Raw genomic sequence first — 24659 nt, 5'->3', positions numbered from 1 at the left:
ACTTTCTCGTATCCAGCTTTCTTTTGCAACACGTATATTGTAATATTCACTGTTATTCTTGCCAGATTCACTAGGCAAAATTCCCCAAGTGGCAGAGTCCCTTCAGTTAAACACAGGGTGCGTGGGCCATGCAAGGCTGTAAAACGGGAGTTGTTTATGCAAAGAAATATTAAAAGCAGGACACCAGTCCAAATCAAACAAAAGCATAAATACCTCTAAGTTGTTTCATGACTGACTTTAAGTTCCAGCCATAAAATGCACAGTGCTATGGGTTTATAAGGCCTAATACTCCCTAAGTATTTTCTTTGATATAACTATGAAGTACTTGAAATACCACTGGGTACTGTATGGTACATGTCGCCATGGAGCAATAAAGCTGCTATACATCCATAATCAACCTTCCTAGGGACCATAAGGTCACAGCAGCTGAAACAACAGAATACTTCATCCCCAACCTTCAAGAGACCCAGAGCACCTGTCCGCCCGGAGGACTCTCCAGCAGGCTCTTAACACGAGGGTGTGCTTGGAAATTAAAAAAAAAAAAAAAAAAAAAAAAAAGCAACCACCAAACCCATCAAAGTTGCTCCCATTTTTAAACCCTCATGTTTCCCCAGCAGGTTATTATTATGGCACATTATGGGAGGCAGGTGGTGGGCAACAGTGATAGTTATATTTGCCTGGCCAAGATGGATGCTCGCTTCTATCCATGCAGCTCATCATCCCATGGCATGCATGGCCATCCAAGGCCACATGCAAAATGGTCTACACTAGCACTAGGAGGGTTGTACAGGACTCCCCTTTGATGACTTTGAGATACCACTTTTCTTCTTTCAGAGTTTCAGCCTCAAAACACAGTGTAGGCAACAGGTTCCCCCCCCCCCCCCAATAACTTCTGTAGGTGCCATATCGAGCCTTATTGCATTGCCTGTGCACTTTACTAATGTCTGTGCTATAAGCTTATGTTCCCTATTGCACCCTGTCCTGGAAATCAAGGGTTATGAACTTCAATACATACCAGCTCTGAACAGAAGCTGGGTGTGAAAGGCCTCTTCTTCTGGAAGTAATTCTGTTCAGCGTTAATTGAATTAATATCAAATAGAATAAATACCTTCCTACTGGCCTATAACACAATGCAATCTCATCCAGAAGAAACACATTGTAAATGACTATCAGATGTCACCCCGTTGCCCTGTACGTACTTCTGAGTGAGGAGGAAGGAAGAAGTATGGGAAAGTGTGAGACAGAAAGAAATGCTCTTCTGAACATAAATCACCAATTTAAATTGATCCCTTCCAGGATCAGACAAAAAGAGATCCTTCCCTTTTGTCACAAGACCCCACAAATCAGCAGGTTCTGCCCCATTTCTGAGCAGTGTCTGCAGGGTGAGAGGGGGAAGAGGACAGTCATTCCCACCAAGACCTCTTGATTCACCTACATGTCTTTTGTCATGTCTATGTGCCAATTCCTGGACTAGCAGAGCTCCCTCCAAGAGTCCTGAGGAGGAAGAGCTGGGACAACTGCAAGGCAGAGCCACATGGCCTTCCCCATGCACTGGGGTACCTGGTGACAGAGGCTTGGGAGGATCTGGATCCCCACATGTAGTGAGATAACTGTCCTCCTCCCCCATGTCAACCACATCAAAAAACACCTACATTAGACAATAAGGAAAGAAAGGAACAAAACTCATATTTCTGACAGGGTTAGAGGTCAAAGCCTCTAGAGAGAGGTACAGATTTTAATTAAGAGCATCACCTTAAAGAACACAGGAGCTTTCCAAGTGGTAGGCACAACCTGACAGTCTTTTCTACAACAGAGCCTCCTTTATCAGCACACATTACCAGAGCAGGCCTTATAAATTATAAAGTCTCAAGGTGAGGAAGCCAGCCATTGTCACGTGAACACCTCACCCCCAGTGACAATTCGATTGAATCAATTTATCTGCTCTATGAGGAGACACTTGATTCCATCAGCCTCAAGGAGCACTTCTCTGCAGACATCATTTCAAGCACATCTATTGATCAAACAGCCTGGCCACTGCCAATCATTTTAAAGTTATTTAGTAGCAGAGCTGCCAGTCACTCATGCACAAATGAACAACGCTGGAAGTATAACCGGCTGGTGGAAAGCAGAAAGCAAACAGAATAATTCATCGCAGTCAAAGGAGATGGAACAGTATCAATTTTCAACTCACTCACAGGAAGTATCGATGACAAAATCAGCATTATTGTATCAGACATAATCAATGTTATACTTAAGTGCCAGAAAAATAAATTAGAAAATAAAACTGTACCTGCTGGTGGATAAGAAATATTGATGATTACTCTTGCCAGTAATCGGTAGTTTGCTAAATTGTTCTGTCACTGACCTCTATAAATACGTAAAATTTTGGTAAAGGATTTCCTTCTATGTTTCACCTCTGCTTCCAAAACACACTGCAGAAAGTCCTGCAGCTTAGGCACGAAGGTAAAGCTTTCCCCCTGTGTCTGTATCCAAGGGATATCTGTCATTTGTATGCTTTACAAAGTGACTTACTTTATGTTTGAAACAAGTATTTGGATTCAGTTCCATGCAATATAAAAGTCTTGGTACACATCTAATATAGACTACTGAGAGTTCTAGAGAACTTGCTCATATTTTATCTGTCACCAAAATAGACATAAGAAACTTAATAAGGCATATCTAGGCATAGATTTGGTTTCTTACTCAAACATAAGCTCAAACAGAAGCGATAGATGTCGTGCAGAAATTACTGCCTCAATTCAGCAGCCAGTGTTATCCCAGAAATCAGAGCTGGAGACTGCAATAGTCATTTCTGCCCTTAAAGTCCCTCTGCCTGTTAATTTTTATCCCAATTACATGGGAGTGATTCTCTAAAAGACGACTGAATTACTCTCTGTGTATATCTGATGGTGAAAATTAGAACAGTCCCTACCCTGCCTGTCTCCAGGGAGGTTTAACTGACTGCCAGCATCAACCACACAGGTGTTAAATCCACCCTTTTCTTAAAAGTCATTCCTAGTTCTCATCAGTGTAAGCACCAGAAAAGACCCTCCTTTATTACCTCCTGTTAATTCCTTCAGTTTTACTTTCCAGGTACAGCTCAGAGAGCTGCCATCTCGGTTGTCATCGCTGATAAGGGACTGCTACCTCCAAGTGTTTGGGTGCTGCTGGGGGAGCCGCTCTGTGCGCGGCGCCATTCCCAGCATCAGCCTCCTCTGCTGGTACTGGGGAGCAGCCTATCGATCCACCCGGCTCAATGCAAAGGCCAGCTGGTTCCTAAAAGCCCCTGAGCGAGATATTAGTTGTTTGGACTCCATTTTTTTCACTGAGAATAGTGAGTTCATGCTTTTCCATGCAGTAGCTATGAATTCCGAGTTTAGGCAGCTTAGCATACACTTGTGCTATTGAACAGCTAATCTTTAAACCACATAGATTCATGTTTTTTTGATGTGAATGTATGAGGGCCTGTAAGCCACAATGGTTATGCTTTACAAATCCAGAATACAAGTCAGGACAGAAGGAATAAAAGAAAAAAGCTAATATCAAGGGAAAAAAGGATGCTAAGTCAATGCAGGTCTCTGCAGCTATTACAAATCAGACCCTATCTCACAGTCCTTACTCAGGCAAGATTGCCATTGACAGCCGAAAAGAGGAGCAGGAGAGTCAGTTGTGTCCTGTCTACAGTTGTTCTCCTAAGCCCCACATCAGCTGTTCTCTCTGCCATCCATTAAAAACCAACTTCAGACAGGCACAACAACAGCGCACAAACCCCAGAAGTGAACGGCACACAAACAACTCAGGAAATCAACAGTGCAATTTCATGTGAGTTGTGCCTGATTTTGTGCTTCTTCCCCATTTGACAGTGATGTTGCCTGGCCATTGTAACACCTGACAATCAAAATGAATTACTAATAGTTGGGTTTTTTTCCCCTTGTCATCTTTTTGAACACAAGATGCTACATAACAGTGCAGAAATAAGAATTTCACTATCTTCTTCAATGAAGGTAGGTGAGACAATCATCAAGGGTGGCCTATGCATACATGCTTCAGTGCAAGGATGTGGCCTAGGCATCCCTTCCAGGCCCAGGTTCCTGTGATTTTGTTTCCTCAAGAAGCAGAAGTGTTAGGAGACTTGCTGAAATCTCCAGGTTAAATGTGTAAGGCAGGTAAAAAAAGTATTCATGGATCTACAGGTGAAATTTCAGGCAAAGGAGGCAGATTGGGAGAAATGTCTAGTCACATGGCTCCCTGTGCTTTTTCCTCATTTAGGAATAGTGTTTTTATATAAGCTAGACAGACTTGACTCTTTCTAAATTCAATGCTGCTAACATGCTTATGTTGAGAAGGCAGTGTCACAGAGAAATGATTCAGCTTTGTGTGAAGGAGGGGAGAGAAAGAAAAGGTGGGGGGAACCTTAATTAACAGGTTCCTTTTAAAAGGAAAATTGGTGGGTTATTTTTCTTTTTTTTAAACAAATCTGTCATTGTTGAGACTTAGGAAATTAGCTTGTAACCAGGTACGCTATCGGCACACAAATATCCTATGGCTTAATGGCTTGTGGATCACAAGATACACACAGCCAGACCTTATTATAGTTATCCTCTAGATCAAAGGGTTTTCACATAAATGGGGTTCAGTCTACCATAGCAGGGAGCTGCTGCAGGCCTTCTGGATTTTACTTCTTTAAAGTTTTGGTGATTACATAATCGGTTTTTTGTAACTGGAGCTCAAGGCACTGTGTGTAGCTAATGAGCAGGTAGAAGGAAGAAAACAGCTGAAAAGCAAAGTCTTGACAAACAGCTGTGGCACTAAGTGTCAGTCCTAACCCCAAAGGGTCAATCCCCTTACGAAACAAGCATTTAATCCTTTACAATTTTTAATTAAAAATCTACCAAGAAGCCTATAATACTTTATTAAGATTTTGTCGGGGGGGGGGGGGGGGGGGGCAGACCACAAGTTGTTTCAGTTGCGATGCTGATCCTGTGCAAAGCAACGTTTCAGAGCTCCCACATAAACACCACCTCACAAATGGGTGGTGCAGTGGGGACCCCAGCACATACCCACCGCCCAGATAATTTAATTAACCACTGCATCATTAGCGAAGGCCCCATACCACGCTCTGCTGTAGCCCAGCTACACTTCTGCGCCACTTCAGCATCCTCTGAAACGCGAGAGCGAAACACACGGCTCTCGCCCAGCCCTGAGACACTTTGCGAGCCCGTCCCCGCGCGGTCAGCATCCCCGGCCGGCAGCGGGGCTGCGGGCGAGCGCTGCCCGGGGCGCCTCCGCCCTCACTGCCCACCCGAGGGCGGCAGGGGTAGCGCCCGGGCGGAGCGGGGCGGGCAGCGCGGGCAGCCGGCTCCGCTTCCAAATACCGGTCAGTACCCAGGCGGCCGCCGCTGCCCGGGGCGGGGGCCCGGCGGGGCCCAGCCGGCGCAGCCTGCCGCGGGGGCGACGACGCGGCGGCTCTCCCCGAGCATCCCCGCGGGGCTTTTGTGCCTGCCGGGGGCGGGGGCCTGGCCGGTCCTCCCGAGGAGGGCGGCGGGAGCGCAGCCCCGCGATAGCATCCTCCCTGGGGCGGAGGCACGGACGAGCCGAGGGGCTGCGGCGGACAAAGCGAGGAGGCAGGCGGGGACCCCCTCCGTTCCCCTCCCCTCCCCGCGGCTCCGCTGCCGGCGGTGCCCGCGCCGCCGCCGCCAGCCCCGCATCCCGCGGCGGAGGCTGGGCCCGGCGCTGCCCCGGCCCCTTCCCCGCGGCTCCCCTACCTGTTCGGAAGAAAGCATCCACCTCGGAGTCGGGGACAGCGCCTTCCTCCGCCGCCCCTTCGGCGGGATTCATGGCTGGGGTAGAGGCGGCGGCGAGCCCGGCGGCTGGTAATATCCAGTGAGTTCGGGAGGAGGAGAGCCGAGAGAGAGAGAGAAAGAGGGAGGGAGAAGAGGAGGGAGGGAGGGATGGAGGCGCGTTTAGCAGCGAGCCCCGCCGAGCGCCGCCCGGATCATCCCTTCCGCGGTGCCTGCGGGGCGGCTGCCCCGCGGCTGGGCTGCGCTGCCCCCGGGCTGCGCTGGGCGGCGCGGCCCGGGGCGGGGTGCCGGTGCCGAGCCCCGCCGCCGCCGGCCCCCTCCCCTCCACCCGCTATTGTTCCGACCTGCTCTGCTCCGCTCCGCTCCCCCCCCCCCGCGGCCGCCGTCGCTGCCCCTCGCCGCGCTGACAGCCCGGCCCGGCCCCCGGCGGCCGCCCCCGCCGCTTCCCTACCGGCGCTTCCTGAGCCAGGCCGGGGCGCCGGCCGGGGAGGCGGCGGCGGCGCCCCCCACCGCCGGGGCAGCCCCTCCGCGGGGCGCGGCCGCTCCGCGCAGCGGCGTGCCCGGGGCGGGGGTCCAGCTGCTGCCGGCGGGGCGGGCCGGGCCGGCCACGGCACAGGTGCGGGCATGGGCGCCCCAGCGAGGCGGGGGGGGGATTTTTTATTTCCTACCCCTGTGCGCTCCGCAGCCGTATTGATGCGCATCACCGGTCTGCACCGCTGCCATGTCTCCCCTCTGCTGAATAACCGCGGGGGCACGGCGCAGCGCTCGGCTGTCAGCTGGGCAGGTACTTGGGCAGCGAAAGTGAACGCCGGTGTGGTTACACGGAAAAAAAAAAAATCTTTTCTTTGTTTTGGGGTTTGGTGGGGGGGGGGGGGGGTGTTTGGGGTTTTGGGGGGTTTTGTTGTTGTTCTGTTTTGTTTTGTTCATGGGCTGTAAGGCACGATTGCTTTGGAAACGATCAGTGAATCTGCATGTTGTTGCAGGTATGGCTTCATATTTTATTCTTTACAGTCCTAGGCGACTAGAAAGCCAAAAAGGAGTTTGAAAAGCCAAGACCCTGGTCCCAGCTCAGACATTGATTCAGCTAGCTAAATGATTTTTATTTCTCTGCTGTATCTCCAATATTTGTGATTTGGGACAATAATTGTTGTCTCAAAATGAGTGCTGTGAGGAATACTTGTTTGTACTTTGTTAGCAGCTGTGTTAAGTATTATTCCCTGAGCCCAGCTATCAAGATTTCAAGCACAGACAGGCAGAGATAGACAGAAAGACAGATGTTTGCCATTTGGGCACTTTTCTTTCTTCTCCTGTTCACCTATTTGAAGTCTCACCAGCTCCTCATTCTTCTATAATCACGTAACAGCTCTAAAACTAGCAGCCTGCTTAAGGAGCAATGTTGCTGTTCCACCTATTCAAAACACCGTTGTAAAACAGGAATGTTACTCTCACACCTCACAGTTGTTCATCTTTGCTACCTCTACCATTAGAAATAAAAAGCAACTGTTGGAGTAATTACCCCCTCTGGCTGTATTACCCTTGGATAACCCATCCTTGCTGCAAAATCGCATCTCCCAGTCTCAAGAACAAAAGCATTTTAGCCAGCACATCCCTATGCCCTCAGTGTCACTATCCTGTAGGGGTAATGCCAAATCACCACTCCTTTGCTACTGAAAAACCCTGATGTTTAAGGGACTCTATAGGTGCACAGGAGGAGGACAAAATACCCCCCGGGGAAACCTGGTCACCACAGAGGGACTCACTGGAGCACTTCAAAAGAGCTAAATATTCAGTCTAGTGCATCTCAAGAAAGAAAATACTCCAAATAGCAGAAAGCTCAGAGCCAACTGGTTGTAAGTGACACTGTTTGGATCAGATCTCAATCTGTCAGGTAGGTTAGCAGCTGAGGCTGGCAGAACCTTTCCTGTTTCAGCCCAGAATGTTTTAGACAACAGAGGAACATGCATTTCCTCCATCTGATCTCTTCTCAATAGAGCGTAGAGGAAGGCTGGATTTGGATGTATGCTCACTGACTAGATATATTGCACTTGATAAAAAGGCTGAAACTTTCCCTGCAGAAACTTAACTGTCAAAATGGCAATGACCAGGCAGGATGAGCAGAGATCCCAGTCACATCTTCTCTGACCTTACTGTTTACTACTGGAATTGAAACAGAATTGAGAAGCAAATCATATGTCATGCCTGTGGACTGCAGAAATAAGAGCAAACATCCTATAGAGATCTATCTAGCATTTACTTTCCCTCTGGCTGCCTTATTCCTTCCCTTCTGATCTACTGCCCATTTCCCAAGCCTAACACCAGCTGGTTTTAACTGAAGCCATTTACCTTTCTATGTTTATGGATTGAAAGGGTAATTTCACAACTATCTGCAGAAAATATCTACCGAAAGGGTATGTCCAGGCTGCCAAAGCTCATTGCAGACTTCTGTGCTCCCTCTGAGCTCACATTATTAGGACAACCAGGGTGCCAGGACCACCTCCATATCAGGAATGCCAGCAGTAGGGCATTACCACTGTACAAGCACCTGATTACAGGCTTTCAGGCACCAGACTTTCTTCAGTGACTGTTCACCCCTTCTTCCACATCACACCACAATGCAGAAAAGCCTTCTATCTTCCAGGCTTAAGCAAGCCGCATAATTTCAAATCCCATCTCAGGATCTCATCTCTGAATATTCACTACCCACAACCCAGATTCCCTCCTTAACCCTCATTCTCCCCCAGACTCTTACCTACAGGTTCATTTGTGAGTGTGGGCTAAAGCCTTGGTAGCTGGGAAGAATGTGGCTTCCTCATGAAGCGCTTTGAGTCCACTCAGGATTTGGTACAATATGGTGGTTTTTAGAATCAAAGCATTCCTCCTTCAGGAGCATCTTTAGAAGCTAGACAGGAGTTACCCATAAATAGGGAAGGTTTAGCATCATCCAAAGGGAATTGATGTTGTCAGTGACAGAGAAATTTATATTCTCCTTTCATTATGAACCCTTCAGGAGTGGTCTACAGCATCACTTGCAGAAATCATATAGGTTACAGAAAACATCTTTGTATAACCTGCAATCAAACGCGTTAGAAAATGCTGAGGGATGGAGAGCAGTTCATTTAGCTGACCTGCCATCCTGATACCTACATGGATTCCCAGGTAATGATTAAACCAGTTAAGGAACTTATATTTAACTATATAAAGTACTGATATCTTCTGAAAACAAATTATTTTTTTCCTTCACAGAGCAACTTCATTAGAACAAGAATGGTTCCAGATCTCTCATACTTTGAAACAAATTTCCACTTTTTAAAGAATAAAGGTGTTTGGAGGTTTTTTTATCCAGTTTCATTAAAGTATATCAAGCCTTAGCCATGCATTTTGTTGCCCATCTCTGCTGTGCAAGGCACAGCAAGTTTATTCTTCCGTGTTTGCAGCTCCACTGGTCAGGGAAGCCCTGCACAATATATTCACTGTTTTCATGGCATTATCATTGAAGCAACAGTCCTCCTGTCACATTTTGCACATGCCTCTCATATGCACGCACAATGCCAATGCAGGATGGGGCGTACCACATTCAGATACCAGCAAATTTTAGTGCGACCCCAGACATTAAGTGAGCTACTATTTCTATTAACATTGCAAGCAGAACAGGGCTGTCACTGTAAAATACCATTAACAGCTAGGAACCACCATGACTTCAGTTCAAGTCTCGGCAACAAGTTTACGGTTTTTGTTGTTCAAAGAAGAGCAGTTAAATATAGAATGAAATACTTTCTGCAATATATAATTCACTTTTTAGATATAACGCTGAAGGCACCTACTGTTTCCTTGAAAAACAAAACACGAAAAAAAACCCTGTAGAATTACATAAGCCAAAATACACTAGTTTCACTGACAGACACTGCTTTAATCTTTTGCATGGCTCTACTTGACAAATACCTCAATCCATACCAAACAACTTAGTTTAACTAGGTATGAATATTTTTGTTTGTGACAGCCCCTAAAGCTGCTCAAAGATCAGAAACTGTCACACGGGCTTCTGATTTAAGGCCTCTGCTACAGTCAAGTTTTCCAATGGGATGGCAATAGGTGGCATCTGAGATGAAACATTTTTTAGCTAAATCTCATGAGCTTGCAAACTACAGGATCGGAGGAGGGAGAAGAATTTGAACAAGAAAACAGTAAAATTCATCTTTCCAAGACAGCACCTCCAAGATAGGAGAAATGTATTTGAAGGCTCTAGGACATTTGCAGTGCTGGAAACAGTACAGCACTCTGAGAAAGCACATGCAACGTGGGTGTCTTGCACAAAGGATCAGGAGTCAAGTGCTGCAAAACACAGTACACGCGCCAAGGGTTCTCATTCAGAAAGGGACAGGGAGAAAAATCATCCTGCCAGGCTCAGCAGACAAGCCACAGTCTGCAAGGTGCTGCAGAGACCGTTATTTGTGCAGAAAGTCCCTCCCTTTCAGTGTCACAGCAACATCTAAATACAAAGTGTTAATAGATGGGATCAAAGAGAAAACCTGAATAGCAGAGCAGGAAAACATAGGTCTTAAAAGCACCTAAGGCTGCCTTGTTAATAAGTTATTTGCAGCTCCATTCTGGGGTATGTGAGAAGAATTTCTCACACCCAGAGACCTGTTCAGACCTATGTCTAGGTATTAGAGTTGAAATTACTATGCTCTTAAATGGGACTAGGCACAGGGAGTGGAAGTTTCCATCTGTATTCTAGACTATCAGGAATGCTGTGAGGGAAAATCTGCAAGTGTCCAGAAAAACAGTGCGCAGAGAAGCCTCTAGGGCAGGATGGAGGAGGCAGAAGGCATGTTTCATATGCTTGGACTCAAATGCCCACATATATGCCAAAGATTATTTCTGCACTCAGTAGACAGCACATGCTCATCAAGGTTGGCTTTGCAGAACCCACATATACATTTACACACGTAGGTTAGCTCTACCCTTTGCTCAGATGTGGAACAGCTGTATGGGCAGGCATAGAGCAAACTCTAATCCCATGCCAAAGCCCTTGTCCCAGCATCATCCCTGCTATTGTTATCCTCCCCATCTGGATCAAAGCTGAAGTGGGAATGTCTACTCAGTTGCCATCTCGTTTCCTGCTTCCAGAGTTGACATTAGTTCCAATTTCCCTGAACTTGGACAGAAAGCTGAGCAATAATCACTCCTCTCCAGAAACACCACCCCATCCAGAAGAAAGTGATTTACAATTAGCAAGACAATTTTAAAAATATAGAGTAGTTTTATCACTGTGGCAATGCAGGGGTTTACTAGCATCAGTAGACAGAAAAATGTGCCTCTTCCATATGATAGAGAACTGCATTTGCCACTGAGGCCATAGAAGCTTAAACTGAATTAGCAGCAAGCAGAACAGCTGATGCATCCATGAAGAAGACACAGGTCTTTCTCAAAGTTTACAGATATGAATCTGGAAAGAGTCAATACTGACTGAAAATCCATTTCTCCCTAGTAGCTGTTTGGATACATTTGTTAAGTAAGTTGCTAGTGCTAATGGATCACAAATTCTGTTAACTAATGAAAAAAAAAAAAAAAATCTAATCACAAAGGTGGTATCCCTCAGCCAGGCTCCATTTGCTACAGCGGGTAGAAAAGAGAAGCTTCTATTGGCCAAGTCTACACTATACTTTTATGTACATAAAGAACATCAGTCTTAAGCACTGTTAAGCTGGAACATTTTATTCTAAGTTTCCTGCAAACATTTAATCCTGATTCTGCATTTTTGCCAGATTCTTAGCAATACTGAGCAGTATTTATTTACCAGGAGCTCCTAAACTCCATGCAACCTCCCAGGCAAGTTCTGCCCAGTGCAGAAAGAGTTACAGAATTAGACCAGAAAAAGGAAGTATTAAATATTGAAGTGTTTTGCGAAGAATGTAGATGTACATAGTAGCCATTCAGAAAACCAATTTTAAGGTGAAGCATGCATTAAAATTAAACAGTGACTACTACTTTATTACCACAACCATTCATTTCAGTGCACTTGTAGGATACTAATTTCACACATGGTTGGACATAAATACTAACCTGTTTTCCATTTCACCAGCATAAATTTGTGTGAGATAGAAGTTTCTTCCTGGGATAAAAGAAAAGTAGTGGTGTTGTACACAAAACCAAAACCAATGTGAGCTCAGTTTATATTTTATAAAAAGTTAGAAAACGAAATGATTGGATCTCTAAATTTGTTAATGCATTTAGGCTTTGGATTCTCCTAAGAAGCCCTAGTAAACCTAAAATTAATCAGCTAACACATTAAAAGTATCCTTAGGACATCAAATGATTCATGCATTCTTATTGAATCAGGTGGTGTCATGTCTGAAAACCTTTTAAAATCCCCTAGACCTCCTTTACTACAAACTACACTATACAGTCCTCATAAATCCTGCCAGCAATCTTTACAGACCCTATACCTGGCAGCTGTTTATCCTGCTTAGTGCTTTACAATATCTATAACACTGAAAATGTACATTGTAATGTTCACACCAGACTCCACCCACTAACTGGAATGTCTTTTTCCAAATTACCCAAATGAATAAGGTTAATCAAATAAATTTTGTTTCATTTTTAAGTGAACATCACAGTATCGCTCATGTGACAAATTTGGATAAGACTTATCTGCAGAGCCTCACATGAGAAACTGACACAAGATGCCCCTCAGTTGTTTTCTTGTGGTGATTTGGATTTTGTATTTTTCTGAAAACAGAATTAGTGTTACTGAAGGCAGCAACCAGTAAATTACTGAGGCCGAATCTGATGCATGGGAGTTGTTCAGTGACTCTGAGTTTTCACCCACTCTCCTGCAATCACACCCAGCTGTACTTTCCACTACATCTCAGGGGCAGTCGTAACTCTTCCTGACAGCAGGAGCAGGGGTCGGTTATTCAGCATCTCCCTGCTTTCCAGTAACAACTACTCTCCAGAGAGCTTTAAGAGTCTTGCTGAGCAGATCTCCTCTTCTGCCACCTTCCCCAGATATCTTTTCAGCCTGGCTTACAGTTATGGCTGGAGAGTTTCCAGATGTTCTTCATTTATTGTCCTTTTGGCTTTTTCTTTTCCACCTAATAACAAGTCTCCTTTCTCTGCTGCCTATAAACAGAGATTCATAAGGATGGCAAGTAGCTGCAGCTTCCTCCCAGTATTGCTTGCTACAGGCAAGTGTGAAGGAGGGAAGGTGTTGGGATACTGGGAGTACAAGAGAAGAACATGTGACTGCAACTAAAGACTAGTAAGTAGGCAAGGAGGAATATGTGTCCAACCAGCCACATCCCTGTGCTTCCCGGCCCCCCTGGGCTGAAAGTCAGCTTTCCACCCCACTCACAACGATTACAGACCTGGTGCTTAGCTGCTTGCAGTGGTGCTTCAGATCTCGCACAGCTCAAAGCCCAGCTTAGCTCTGAACTTTAAAAGTAGGTCTCTACTGCCACCACATCTTGCTCGGGGTATTTTACACTTTCCATGCATTAAAAGGTCAGGGATGGATTCCCATGATTCACAAGGAGACCTAGACAGACAGACAGGGATGATAATGTGTGTACGGTATATTGGAGATTCATGGTGAGATTTGTGACAGTTCTGACAACTGTAGATATGTTTTTCACCCTACAAGAAATGCTTCAGTGGCAGAACATTCAAGGAAGAACCTCAATACCTCAGAGAGGCCCAAAAGCCCCTGTATAATTTGGATTTTCAGTACAAACTGCCACTTCGATATTTATATTTTTAGTTCCAGTGCTGATGGGACAAAGATTCATGCAGAAGTGCAGCTCTGGTGTGCTGAGAGCTTAGAAGGAGATAAAATTAGGAACCAGATGGGAAGTCACAGATGATACTGTTCTGCAGAAGGGACAAGACAGTAGCTGAAGATACTATTTTCAAAACAGTATTGTTCCTAGCCACTGTGACACTTGCTCTGAGAGGGAGGTCATTTATATGACAGCAGGCAAGGCTGACATACTTTCTGCAGTTGAAGAGCTGCCTTCAGGGTAGGTATTTCTACATCCCCGTCTGTCAGTCTGATAGAGGCTGGTATCAAAATTGCCCTCCAGGGAAGCTGTGCTGTAAATTCTTAAGGACCACACATGATTCTGAATATCTTTGAAAACATAATGCCTCACAGCTGCTGGAGCTGAAGTATTCCCTTCCTTCAAAGGGTAAACCTTCAGTGGTCATCTGGATCTGTTTAGAAACACTGATATCTGCTAAAAGGAAGCTCTCTGTATCATTATGACTGCTAAAATGAATCTAGAAACTGTACACAAGTACCAACCATCTTCCTTTCTTTGACTAAGTCATGTCAGCTCTTCCCTGTACTCTGGTGAACATCTGGAAGAGACCAAACCCGTGCTTTGCTATGTTTATTTCACAGACAGCACTAGACAGCTCACACTCCAGAGGTGCAAGAAGTCCACGCTATAGGCTACAGACCATCTGGCTACCAAGATCCAGTGTCTTCAGACCAAGCCTCTTTGGTCCTAGTAGAACAGGGGTTTTGTACCAGCAGACCTGGTGTATAACACAGACAGAAGTCTACAAAGGCCTTCATACACTATCTTGTCAGTGATTAGAGAAAGCATAACTCATTTCATCAGGACTTCATTTCTTGGGTAGAGCTGTCTGGGGCAGCAGCAGGGAGCTCAGGATACCAAACAAATACCCAGGAAGAGAAGGTTGGGCAACCTTTCTTGTTTCAGTGAAAGGCAAAGTTGGGCTAGTATCAGTTTTTAACATCTAATAAATTTGCTGTAGCACATAGCGTTGGTAAAACTGACTGAAACAATTCTGCTAGAAATAGCAAGAAAGAATTCAGAATGTTTTTCTTTCAAAATTTGACATTTTGACTCTCTGAAAATAGGGGTTTTTTAGCTTCAGAGACTTTTGTTTTAAATGATTGGTGGTTAAAGACAAGCCAAGTATCCTGAAAGTGAAACAAATACAGGGTGCCTGTGCAGCTTGAGCAGTTATGGCTACTGGAAAAACTCTGAACCTGTGTACGTGCAGTACAAGTTCAGTGATATTCAGTCTGGTATGTAGCCAAATAAAAAATACTTTTACTCCAGTGCCAAAGCCAGAAGAACAAATACATATTAGGTAGAAACAAATATTGGGAGTAAGGATTGTTAGATTCAAATCCAAGGTTTCTTTGTGCTGTGAACTGTGACCTTCCAGAGAAAAATTACCCCTCTAAATAATAATTAACCTATCTGCAACAGGGCTATAGTGTTTCTTACCTTCAGGGAAGGGCTAAATTCATTATGGTTCAGTGAAACATTCTTAGATCTACAGCTGAATGACACACTACTTCAGGGTGAATTTTACTCCTATGAGAAGCCTTGGCGGATCCTTTGCACAGAAGTGAATTCCACATTCCCATTTATGGTGGTGTTATAGAGCTATAGTGGGATATTTTGGTGCCCAAAAGACACACATTCCCCTTCCAGCCTCTGTTTACTCCTCCCAGCTGGCGCTGCAGGCACAGTGTGGGCCACAGCCACATTGGTCCCCATTTGCTCACAGAAGCGACACCCAAAAACCAGCCACCCCTGCTCCAAGTCTGATGTTCTGCAAGTGCTAAATAATATCTGATTGCAAGTTCTGCCAGGAGAAGCTTTTATCTCAAAGATAAATCTCTTCTTCAGTTATAAAATGGAACAGCACAACATTACAAATGAATTTAAGATTCAAATGTCAATACTGTAAACATATGCGGCTTTCCTAGGCAACAGAAGTAAACACTACAGTCATTATTATCATTCATGCAGTCAAATATAATTTGAAATCCATGAATTCATGTTTGTTTATATGTAATGGCATTTTAATCCTTTTATTTTAATCTCTTGCCAAGGCCAACCTTGCTGCTCCCTGTATATACATGTGTACATACATGCATATTCGGGCTGATTCTCCCCCAGTCGATGGAAAAGAGAGTTTCACACACACTTCCTTTTTTTTTTTTTTTTTTTTAAAGTGTGGGGAACCAAATTAAAACTAACTTTGGCAATGAAGATTAAAGTTCTCTACTGAGTATTTTTCTTTATGTACCAATGACTATTATCTTGTCTAACTTTTTTGACTATGTAGGTTTTCTGTGCCTTGTATCTGCTGCACAACAGCAGCACTTAGTTTAGGCAGTAGTATACATAAGTGTCCTAAGTCTACTATTGACTTCAACTTTGGAACTGGAGTAAAATCCCAGGCCCGGTGAAATTAAAAGCAAAAGTCCCTCTAACGTCAGCTTTTCAGTCTGATCAGTATAAGATGTTTTTATTGCTGAAAATCCCAGGTTCAAATACTACTATCAGTGCAACTCATCATCCATTTAGATTGTGAAACTGGAACTAATCTTGGGAAGTTTAATCAGGAGCAATTTCTCTTACTTGAATTAAAATAAACATTTCTTGCATTCTGTATGTTTTCAGTGAAGAGTATTGTTCAGAAAATTATCCTTCCACCCTGTACTAATGTGCTCCAGGATCTCCCCCACTACTTTGCATCAGTTATTAGACCTTGCACTATCCATGATAACACCAAGTTCTTACACTTGAGAAGGTGCAGCTAATTCAGAATTCATCAGTGCACATGAGCAGCTTAAATTATTTCCCCCAATGCATTATTGTGTGTTTATCTTCACTGAATTTCGTTTGCCATCATATTGTCCAATCATCCAGTTTTATTAAATCCTTCTGGACATCCTCCCGGTCATCCATACTTTCTTGCTTGGTTTCACCACCTCATTATTCAATTAATCTTCTAGGTCATTATGAAGTGTATTGAAAGGTATATTCTCTACACGGCAAAGTGATTATTCTTAAGATTGAATTGGATTTTGCTGTGATGCATTTAGCGGTGCAAGAAACACAACCATGAAAACATTAGAAAAAGAAAAATACTCCAACATATATCTCTAAAGAAAATGAAAGCTAGATGGAATTCCCATCCTCACCAGAGGCACAGTGGTTTGTTGTTCCAGGCCCAATAACACTTTCCGTGGTTTATGGTATGCTAACAAAACAGCACACACTTAAAATAGAGTCTGATGCTTCCAACCCCTCCAGTGCAAGGGAGTTGAATATCTCTGCTGCATCAGCGGTGCCTGCATTTTCTTTGGTCCTCCTTGTACCTGGGAAGAGCACCATAAGCCTGATACTGCTGGCTGACATGTTCTCCTTCCTTCTAGGAGCTCTTGCCATGTCCTGCAAACCGAGGTGGGGAAAGGGGGATAAGCAAGAAGGAAAAGAGGAGGGAAGGAAAGCATCACCACACTGGGATTATGCCAAGAGCCTGGTAGACATAGGCACCCCACTCCCATTACAGTGCTGCAGAAGTTCAGTGCCGAAGACCACGACAATAATTTAAAAAATCCCTAAAGAAATGACTATATCTGCCACACTTTGCCAAGGCGTGGTGGAGCTGCCTCCTTGCTATGCTATAGTTTGGTCCGTAACAGTGTGGGTGGACATTTTTAGACACTAACATCAGACAGAGGAGCTACTGACTCAGAATCTGCTGTGAACTTTCAACTAACAGGAGTCAACTCCAAAGTCTCCCTCTGGAAAAGAGTTTTCTGCAGCCTCAGAGAAATTGGTCCATGAAAAGGTTTCAGAAACCTCCAGCTGAGCCTACCGAACAGATGTTGCTATATCTGTCCACCCCCTAACCAAAGACACACACTTCTTCAGAGCCCAGTATAATTTTCATAGAAGTCAACAGAAAGACAGTTCGAGATCCAGGGCTGTCACTTCCTTATACATTTTGGAAATAATCTCAGCTAAATCAAAATTGCCATTGGCCTTCCTCCAGATTTCAAACAGAGAAGAACTGCAGGGTTTGACTCTCATTTGCAGTTTCTGATTCTTTAGGGCAATGCTTTCTGTTTCCCTGCAATTGGCAGTTTTCTTCTACCCATGTTTTCAGAAATCTCATTTTCCCATCTTCTTCTGTATTATTTTAATGAAAGACAAATTATCTAAATAAAAAATGAAGTTGGGGGTTGATCAGTAAAACTCAGCAACCGTGTGACAGAGTTGTCAGCCCTAGGTGGAAGGGCTTGATGACCCAGAATTTCCCTCCCCGTCCTGTGCCCTTCTCTGCCTTCCTGTCCACAGGGGAGAAACAGGGTAGGTCTGGTCAAGAGGAATGCACTGAACATGAACACAAAGATTTGGGGATTTTTTTGCCTTAAAGGTATTTTACCATTTATAAGATTTTATATACTACCATATTTTCATACATAAAGCCTTTGGGTGATTTGCACATATTATGAGTGGCTCTGTGTGTGTGCATGCACCCACATTCTTATACATGTCCAGGAATCTCTGGATCTTGTAACAATTCTGCTATGGATTTGCAAAATGACCTCAAGCAAGTCACAGTTCTGTGCCTCTCTTTTATACTTCTGTAAAATGGTTATAGTGATACTTATTTGCCTCCCAGGAGTGGCAAGGAGCCCTTGTTCCAGTTTATAGTGTTCCGAGATGCTCAAGGAGTGCTAAAGAAAAGTGGAGAGTTAATTGGTTCATAAATTGTCAACCTTGCGGTCATCCTCTAGGTTAAAAATAGCTTTAATAAGTCAGTTCTTTTTGAGTTAACACAGAAAAAGGCAATTACTTATGACAAGGTAGGAAGGGTTTGGGTTTTTTTTTTCTGAAATGTACCCAAACACTAATTAGTGTGTAAACATTTATTACAAACTACCACTCTTTGGAGACCTGCAAACAAACTTCAGTACAATCCTAACAAATGCTACAGCACAGACTGCTATGCACACATCACATATACTTTTTGTAACATATGATTGTAATACTAACTGCTTCAAGACATTATGAGGTAATTATAACACCATTATGGAGACAAAACAATGTTTCCATGGTTCTATCAAGATGATATTATGATACCAGAATGAAAGAATGTCAGTGTGCACGTATGGAGGCAACACTGGATTATCAAAGTGAAATGAAAGGACGATGCTGTGAATTGTTGATGAGCAACCTTTAACAAGAAAATAGAAGTGACACCAACACAATTCTGCAAAGATGGCATGATGTCCAAATTAAATAAAACAAAATCATCCATTTAAATAATGTTATGAACAAGAGCCATTTATGCATTGGTGATTTGGCTTTTTAAATGAGTCTGTTACAACAAATGACAATGTTTTGACAGTTCATCTTGAATGGCAAAAGGATGATCTAAGCCATGGGCCCTTTTCTTTTTTATTTTCCCTCCTCTAATCACCTTCCAAAGAGATTATAAAGTGCATTTCTGGTAAGAAGAGTGGTTTCATAAAGACAGGACTCTGGAGATCAACATTTATTCATTGTCATTTATTCATTGTCAGATCACCAGAGAAAAGCTCTATTCCTACATTCTTTTTGCCTATAATGTCTCATTTTTACTGTGATATCTGGAGACCGAGCCAAGATCAGAGTCTTGTCTTGCCATGTACTATCAAGACCGCATGTGCAGACACTCCCTGGTTTGAAATAGTTTGCAGCCTGAACAGCAGAACTCACTGGGAAGTTTCAATCTAAGTATTACATTTTAAGGAAAAATACTCTTCCAAAATTCAAAATTTCCCCATAGGAAAATTCCAGATTTGCCAACGTTGTTTTTTTCTTCCATTTTATGATGGAAAAATCCAAATTTGTTTGTTTGTTTCTTTCTCTCAGGCCAAATTCCTCACCCCTCCATTTTCACCTAAGTTTAGTCCTCCAACCTGAACTACTTCCCATGATGTGTCACATCTCTGCCCTAAATAAGCCACCACATGTTGCAGGAGACAATCTGTTCAAAAATCCCAACCCATATAGGAGAAAAATCCTTCCTGTAATTGCACTGAAGTGAAGATGGTGCAGAAGCTGCAATTCAGACCAGTATTTAGGCACATTTCTGTTCTCAGCTGCACTTCCAGTCCAGACCTGTGCATCTGGAGAGCCACCAGCTCAAACCCTACACTGGTGTGCTGCCACTGCAGCCTCCCACAAAAACTTCAGCTGACATGTCAGTGCCACGTGTGTCCTTCTCCTCCTTTTCAAGAGGCTCTTTCATGTAAGGAAATATATTGTAGTATCCAGAAATCTTTCTCAAGTGACCACCCAAAGGATTACTGAAAATGGGTTGCCCAGTAACAGCACTGATTTTTATTTGACCTGCAGTTAAAGTCCAGTCTGGGAAGGCTGATGTATATATTACAAATAGCCTGTAAGGCACATTGCACTGAATAGAAGTCTTAAGACACATCCTGTATTAAGATGCGTTTTCCCAAATAATTTCCTAATTTTTCTGACTGCCTCCTGCTTAAGGGTCGTGTTGTTGAACAAAGAGATGCTGAACCACCGTCACCTCTCCCACTCCCATTTGAGCGTGCAGAGGATCCAGCGTGTGCATACTGTAACACAATTTCCATAGCAACACCAGAAGGGTCTTGTTAACCACAGGTAGCACAAACACTCACAAAGGTTTTAAAGCATTCTGCAAGCCTTGAAAGGAAGGTGCCAAATACGCTGATTATAATTTAAAATCCCTGATAAAGAGCATAATTTTAAAGTAGCGATTGAAAAAGGAGATCTCTTTCAGGTGGAAACAGTATTGTTGTTCAGCTCATCCAGCTCTATTCTAAGACAACTCCCTAAGAAAAATGTTCTGCTTCTTATAAAATAAAGTATTGTTTTAATAGTTAATATGAATCATGAGGGAAAAGACCACATAATTTCATCTAGATAATTGTTGTTTTTCTATATATCTGCTATATAAAGCTATAACACAACTGACAGATAGCCAAAGAGAAATAGAGCAGTAATGGTGCTATTGCTCCCTCTACTGTAAATATTCATTATTTCTTATTACAGGTGATAACAATCCAAGTCATTAAAAATAATTCAACTAATCCAAAAAACAGCAACAAAAAAACCCACATGTTTTCAGAATGGCATAACCAAATTATTAGGATCCCTAGCAATGCAGTGGAAAGAATATCCAATGAAATGATGCCTTTTTTTTTAATATATAAAAAAACCAACAGGTATCTGTAGGTTTTAATTCTAGCTGTAGTCATAGGTAAGCATTAAATGGATAGTTGCATCCATTACCTTAAAAAAAATAAACACATGAGCAAACCTTTCTACCACTGATCACACTCTTGCTTCCTAGTGGCAAAGGCAAAACAGAAATAATAAGTGCCCAGTGAGAGGTATTTTGACCTTCTGAATAGCCTCCTATTACGAACATCAGCACTGAGGAATTCAGGGAATTAATGAGGGAGAGTGGAAAATAAACAAGAAGGTGATTCATGAGGAGATTTACAGGGCTGAACTCTATGTGCATGGGAAAGCAGATTATTGAATAACACACAGCCTTCCATTACCAGAACCGCCTTATTTCTCAGCTCAGCAACCAAACACGTTCATTGCTGAGGTGCCAGGCTTACACGGAAAGTCTTCAAACAAACTCTGATCCTCTGTCAAAGACCAAAGAGGCTGAATGTAATTTTATCCAAACTGTCTAAAAATAGATTGCTATTGAGCAGAGGACAGAAAGAAGTTGCCTCAGCACCAAATTGGTCTCTTCAGAGGCTTTATTCCTTTGCAACTAGACATTTGTAATTTAAGAAAAAAGCTTCTTCCATCTTTTCTGCAATATTATAGTAATGGAGAATGAGAATGTAGCCGCTAGATTTTTAGTACAGAATTCCTGCTGGGAGGCAATTTAAAATTGCCTTCCCTCTTTCTCAGTCCCTGCTACGGCTCAAAGCAATCAGCAGCAAGGGGAGTCCAGCAAAGGAGGGGCCAAGGGCAGGCACATGCGGGAACATCACCCCTGGACCTGGCTAGCACTTGCACAGGCAGCATCATGTTTGACAAAGATCCCCAAGATCCACAGAACAGGGAAGATTCATACACCTCCAAATTCCCCAGCTATTTAGAGAGCAATTTGAAAGTTAATTGCCCTTTTATCCTTTCTCTAAAATATTTCTTTACAGAAAGGAATGAGATAGCTTTCATTTTCTACTAATTTTAATTATACAAGATAAGGCTCCTCAGCTGATTTGTTTTAACACACTCTCCACTCTTCAGTTTGGACAAAGCACCTCTTCTTGTTTTACCACTGATTGAAATCAACAGAAAAATCCTCGCCGATTTCACTGAGCTATGGATCAGGTCTTTGCGCTCTGCAGCCTTTAAGGATCTGAAATCGTGACTGTATTTTAACATACAGAATTTTTTCTTTTGTGCAAGAAAGCATGTGTCAGGCGCTTTGGGGAGTGTGTTTCAAGTGTTATTCACTCCGTGCTCTGGTGCTTGAGGAAGCATATGGCTCTTTGTGTTTGAAGTCCCATAAATCTGCATTAGTTTAAAATATCTGAATGTGAATCATTAGCCTAAGATTTCAGAGCTAGTAAAAGAGAACACAAGTTCAATATCACTTTTAAGCATTTCTGAATTTGACATTATCATGACTGAAAATAAGAAACACCATCACTGCATATTTAAAATGTGTCACTGACCACGCTTAGGACATAGGATCTAGGGATAAAAACTTCTTTTAAAGTTCAAAAACACTTTTTTTTTTTTTTTTTTAATCTTCACGGACAAATAGCTTATGAAGATTACGTATGCAAAATAGTGGCACCATCACTTGAATCTAATTAAAACCATTTGTCAGAAACATATTTTTAAATTCAATGAGACCTGTACAGCCAGCCTTGAGTTCAAACTACAATTATCCTGCCCTGCATATAATTAGAATCACAGGGATTAATGAGCACATACAGTTACACATTTTTTTCCTCCACCCAGGTTTTTCATTTCAGAGGAGGAAGTAAATAAGTCATTGAGGAAGAAGGTAAAAAATAAAATAAAAGGAAAAGTTGTGTATTTAAGACCACACTAAAGTGAAAAGCATCCACAGAGAATAAAGGGGGTTTTGGTGTGAAAGAAGGACTTGGCAAGGTTTGGAAATATTTCCAAAACTTTTACTTCTAAACTGTCTTCATGACATGGCCAGAAAGATTTGGGATTCGGGTGTGCTTGTCTTTAGACACAAGGATTACTGTCTTAAGGTAGCCTTGAAAGTTCTAGATGTTTAACCACTGACTGAATTAACAGAAGCCATTTATTTCAAGTAAAGAGAAAAGACACGTTAAAATAACAAGGAGGCAAGATAAAATTCCTTTTTTACATGTACCTCCTTTCCACTTTGTTTATTCCTTATCTGAAGGCAAGAAAAAATGAAAGTGATATGTAATGTCAAAGTAGCTTTTCACTACCTTAATGCTCCTCCCGCTTCAGACTTTTACCAAAACCTCGAAGGTATTCTAGCCCTTGCTCTATGTTGGGTCACAAGGGACAGAACAGCTAGAAAACAGTGAGCTTTTACTAAAACTCCTCCCTCCCACCATAACTTATTATCTCACCTGACATTTCTCCTGTGGTAGATTAAAGGTGGGACAGCAATGGGCTGCTCCACATGTCAGACGATGAGCAGAACTAAATAGAATAAAACGCAAAGATCTTGTATCTTAAATCACACTGCTATCACAAAAAGAGATATGGTCTGCAAAGACAAGGAATATAATTTATTGGTTCAGTGGATATATTTGGGAAACACCAGATAGGCTTTTGGGTGCATAAGTCTTCCTTCAGGCCTTTGCAATACTTTTCCCTAAAAAGCAGTTTTCCCCCAAATATGTCTGGTTTTCCCGGTAATACCACCTGACCTAATAACATGTAGCATGTTTTGCTACACCATTTGCCTTGCTCATGTCTTTAGGTTGGATCATCACAGCTACAACACTGTAATGCTATGGCAAGACTGAATTCCGCACTTGTTAGCTTAGCCACAGGTTGGGCAGGCACTGGCATCCTTTCATCACTCAGAAATAGTTCTCAAATAATAATCTTAAAAGATTTCCAGACACAAAGAAGTCTGTGGTAATAAAAAAAGAAATGTCCGTGTCAGGTATATGTCCAAAGCTCAGGACTTGGATTTAGTCATCACAACTGCTCTTTTAATTCATAGGTGCTATGCCTTATCAAGGCTATGCCTTTTCAGTGCTTTGTACCCCTTCTCTTAACCTGATCCAAAGCTTGCCTTTTCACTAGCGTTTCATGGACTCTGGGTGCAACTAAGTTAACTAATCTGACTCAGAATAAAGAATTTATCTGTCATTGGCATCTTACAAATTGCCTTGCTTGTTTTTTCCTGAGGAGATGCTCCTTTAAAGGCTTGATGAAGACTGAATACATGAAGTGTGGATATGCAGATTCCTTATGTTTTCATAGCTTTCCCCCATATACATAATATATGGTGCTTGCATGGTGTGGGCAGAGCTATGCTGCTGACAACTTGTCTTTACAACAAATGCCTCTATTTGCTGTAAGAAATCCAACCACTTTTTGCAAAGCAAAAGGTGGAAAAAAGCAGACTCTGGCTGCAGCTAGGCTAAATACTCCGAACAACAGCAGCATTTCTTTTTTTAGTACAATCAACAGTAGTTTCCTTCCAATTTTCACCACCAAGTCATTTCCTCCCGTGGTCATTATGTCATTACTTGTACAGCAATAGCTGCTTTACAGGAGAAGTAGAAGACACCACTCCTTTCGCCAGTGTCAATAGTCAATGGGAGGACCACATCTCAGACCTGTGAGGACGGACTCACAGGAAGGGGCTTTGTGCAGGCATGTTCGATTGCCTTTCCAGTGCCAGAACAGATACCAGGCTTTCATTTTAAAATGATGCAAAAGAGAAAAGTGATAAAAAGCACAGGGCAGACAAAAGAAGGGCTGAGCTCTGTAATGACATGATTCTCTAGTTTCACTGTGTGCTCAA

The 24659-nt window shown here is 43.0% G+C and overlaps 1 protein-coding gene and 1 long non-coding RNA gene across 15 annotated transcripts in view; one reads left to right on the top strand and one right to left on the bottom strand.

The window, feature by feature from the left end:
- Positions 1-5856, bottom strand: part of KALRN (kalirin RhoGEF kinase) — a 532819-nt gene extending 526963 nt beyond the window's left edge. For all 14 annotated transcript variants that reach the window (XR_005932657.1, XR_005932658.1, XR_005932659.1 and 11 more), the window contains exon 1: positions 5766-5856. Coding sequence is in view for 11 of the 14 variants with exons in the window: in XM_030018367.2 (XP_029874227.2) it covers positions 5766-5838 (73 nt within the window). In the remaining 3 variants the exon portion in view is untranslated. The remainder of the gene's footprint in view (positions 1-5765) is intronic.
- LOC115342998 overlaps positions 5783-24659 on the top strand; it is a 30135-nt gene continuing 11258 nt past the window's right edge. Inside the window, exon 1 of the long non-coding RNA XR_003923973.1 lies at positions 5783-5883. This is a non-coding gene — a long non-coding RNA (uncharacterized LOC115342998). The remainder of the gene's footprint in view (positions 5884-24659) is intronic.

This window comes from Aquila chrysaetos, chromosome 6 (genome assembly GCF_900496995.4).
Source record: "Aquila chrysaetos chrysaetos chromosome 6, bAquChr1.4, whole genome shotgun sequence".
Taxonomy (NCBI): Eukaryota; Metazoa; Chordata; class Aves; order Accipitriformes; family Accipitridae; genus Aquila; species Aquila chrysaetos.
The sequence above is the reverse complement of the archived record's forward strand: the minus strand, read 5'-3'. Positions and strand labels throughout refer to the sequence as shown.